The sequence below is a fragment of the Hyposmocoma kahamanoa genome, unplaced genomic scaffold (genome assembly GCF_003589595.1).
Source record: "Hyposmocoma kahamanoa isolate Upper Pololo Valley unplaced genomic scaffold, ASM358959v1 76, whole genome shotgun sequence".
NCBI lineage: Eukaryota > Metazoa > Arthropoda > Insecta > Lepidoptera > Cosmopterigidae > Hyposmocoma > Hyposmocoma kahamanoa.
In genome coordinates this window covers 6341999-6345402 of record NW_020653900.1, presented here as the reverse complement: position 1 = coordinate 6345402, position 3404 = coordinate 6341999, and the positions used below count along the sequence as shown (strand labels likewise).

Genomic DNA, 3404 nt, shown 5'->3' with positions numbered 1-3404 from the left:
ACCAAATTTGGTTGGATGATATGAAATTCAGCTAACTCGATTTACTAACGACCCTACGCAGATGTTGTGAAAACAAAATAAACTTTTCACTTGATCAACAATATTACTATATACGTGCGAGAGAATGTGGATCTTATGATGTATAGAACAAAGGTGATGAAGAATCGTTAAGGGATTTTGAAAATAGTAAATAAATGTGACTTGATCACCAAGAAGAATGATTTAAACACGTGCCACCCAATAATAATCAACACACCAAAAACGCAAATATAAATAGAGTGACAACACATAAAATTACGTAGATCAAACAAAAATTGAACATAGTGGACGTGTGATCTCTGCAAAATGATCAGAATTTTCTTAATCACAAGTTTAACTTGTGTCCTCGCGTTACCAAGTATTCAAGAAGATGTAATAGAACCTTCAGTAGATAAAACTATAAAAGTGAAAAAAAATTGTGATCAAGGAATCTTTAACCCTACGTGTTTCAAAATTGGAGTTATCAAGTTGATAGAAAGGCTTAATAAAAATAAAGAACTAACTCTCTTACCTGGGGTAACCCTTGTCAAAGATCGTGAAGATGGAAAAACTGAGACTGTTGCTGCCGAATTGGCTAGATCTCTTCCGTCAGAACCCGAAGAGAGACTTGATAAATTTCTCTTGTACCTTCTGGAGTCGTTTCTGGATACTCATTCAGTGAAATTACGATTGCTGGATGACACAAGTGCAGCGGAAGCTAGGAGTGATGTAAATGGAGCTAGGAAGCGCATGGGAGGAAAGAAAAGCAACTTAGGACCTATCATTGCTATGGCTGCAATGTTGAAAGGTGAGTAAAGAATTTATATGGCTCGAATTTTTTCACGTCTTTACTGCTAGTTCTGGTGTCCGTGCAAAACCCGCCTTGGTAGTTACAGTCACGTACAATAATAAACTTTTTTCAATTATAAGATTTATGTATGAAAACATTGAATGATTTCAATGAAAGAAAATGGAATTTAAATTGCGCTCTCTTTATAATTAGTGGTGCATCTTATAAACACATTTCACTCGCAAATAAACACTGGAATATTCGGAATTTGAGGATTTTATCTTAATATTGCAATGTTCTCAATAATAATAATATCGTTTGTTGCAAAACATGTTGTTACATTGTAGATCTTATAGTAGTTGGTAAAGCATCAAACATGTACCCTGTAAGGGCGCAGCAATGTCAATTTTAACGTACCTATACATTATTAATTATAATGTTACTACAATGAAAATAAATAAATTTAAACAAATTCATTCAGAAAGTCAAATGGTTTAATTTTAAAATTATTGTCAAATTTAAATTTAAAGTATTTTAAAAATAAATCAATTTATGTATCAATAATTAATCAATAACAAACTAATTAAATACAATTACTTATGAAGTAATCGTCAAATTATTCTAGTGTTGTATAATAACATAGGAGGCAGTAACCACTTCTTACCATAGTCAGCCTATTTTACGTCCCATTCTACGTACACAGATCAAACTACTCTACGTAGAGAGATTAGCCTACGTAGATAGTCTGTCGCAATAGCCCAATCGGGTTAGGGACATTACACATTTTCCAAAAGTTGTGAGCTTTCTTCGACATGCCATGTATCATCATAATGTTTTCCTTCATTATTAGCGAGCCAAACATTCATAAATGTACGTAAATAAAATCAAAGTCATATATAGATACTTCAAAAGCAACCGTGTTTCCATTTGACTACCACCGTTTCCTCATCACCTGGTGAACCTAACTTTTAAACATCTTAAAAAAACAAGCTACGAACGAATAAAATATAATTACTAACGTCTGCCAGTCAATGCCGTTACCAGATTTCACAAATATGTAAATTTATTCTTATTCAAGTATTAATAGACTCAAAGGATAGTACCTTGAACCTGGAAATTCAACCTTATGTCAGTTGCGGTAAGAATGGTAAATGGCAAATTCCAAAGTGTCAAACTTTTTTTAAGTCAATTTTTATTTAAGAGTTTTGATCATTATTGAACATTTTAGTAGCAGTAGAGCTTCTAGTGAAAGAGTTCGTCCAGGGAAGTACTGCCACCTTACCTATGTCTACCGCCAAGCAGTAATGTGAGCATTATTGCGTTCCGGTTTGGAAGGGTAAGGGTGCTGGTGAAATTACACGCGCATGGAACTTGTCAACTTATGTCTCGGGGTGACAGGCGCAGTGGCAGTGCCCCTAAGGTCTTTGCTATTTAAAGCTCTGAGTGGTACTGCAACTATCATTGATAGGTGTGTCGCCTGCCACCACGCGCACGACTTATTCGTCCTATCACCTGACATTATAAAAAAAATATCAGCCCCATTAGAAAAACAATACATCATAGAATCCAAACTTAATGTCAGGCTTCATATTACTGGAAAATATACCACTACGTAAAAAGACATTACCAATGGGTTAATAAGTACCAATGGTTACGATTGGCTGACAAGTGAGTTCGTCGCCGTAGGGCCTGTAAAGAGCCCGAAACCTTGGTCTGTTCGAAAAGCAGATATATGCGATATAGATCCAAAAATAGCTTCATTTTCAATGTTTTTATTACCACGATTTTGTTTAACTAAGGTGAACGATTCTTTTATAATTAACTGTATACGTTTTTACAATACGATTCCGGAACATATATTAAAATTATCATTTCCTAAGTTCAAAACTTAATAATAATAATTGCCGGGGAATACCGACTCTCCCATTTAAAAATCCAAAATTAATCTTTTAGGCCTTGGGAGACGCGATAATTTAAAATAGATATCAAAAATAATAATAATAATATTTATCTTTTAGGTCATGGCTAGAGTGTAAAATAAATAATAATATACTTCCTGCTAATAATAGTATTCCATAGCATTTGAGTTGATTTGAAAAGAAAAGGAAAGTCAAAAATGACGTTTTCAAGTGTAAAAATTATACCTATGGAATCATTAAATGATTATTTGACTTTGGCGAAAACCTATGAACTTGTTTCAAGATTATGTTTTTTTATGTTACATTACTTTTTAATATTGATTATAATTATCTTGTATATACATTTCATGCTTTTAAAGAATGAAACTGTAAAAAATAAAATAAAACGTTTAAATTTCATACTAATTAATAATCTTAGTGCGAATCCAATATTACTTTTGGTACAAATGAATTAATGTAATTATTTTTTATGTGTAATAAAAAATATCCATTCATTCATTCTTTGTTACCAAATTCGTCCTTCAAAATCATATGAATCGGTTCGATAGAAGGTCAATTGACAGTGTCACATCACGGCCCTAGCTCGACTGCTAGTAGCAAGTGCACGAGCATGCTCACTTTCTTTTAGGGGCTTCGTGACGTCACATGTTGTCTCTATAGAAAATTAATGATAAATT

At 33.1% G+C, this 3404-nt stretch overlaps 1 protein-coding gene across 1 annotated transcript; it reads left to right on the top strand.

The window, feature by feature from the left end:
- Window positions 1-345: 345 nt before the first annotated feature.
- LOC113232608 lies at window positions 346-834 on the top strand. The gene has a single exon (XM_026467378.1). The coding sequence runs from the start codon at window positions 346-348 to the stop codon at window positions 832-834; it is 489 nt and encodes a 162-aa protein (XP_026323163.1).
- Window positions 835-3404: the final 2570 nt, after the last annotated feature.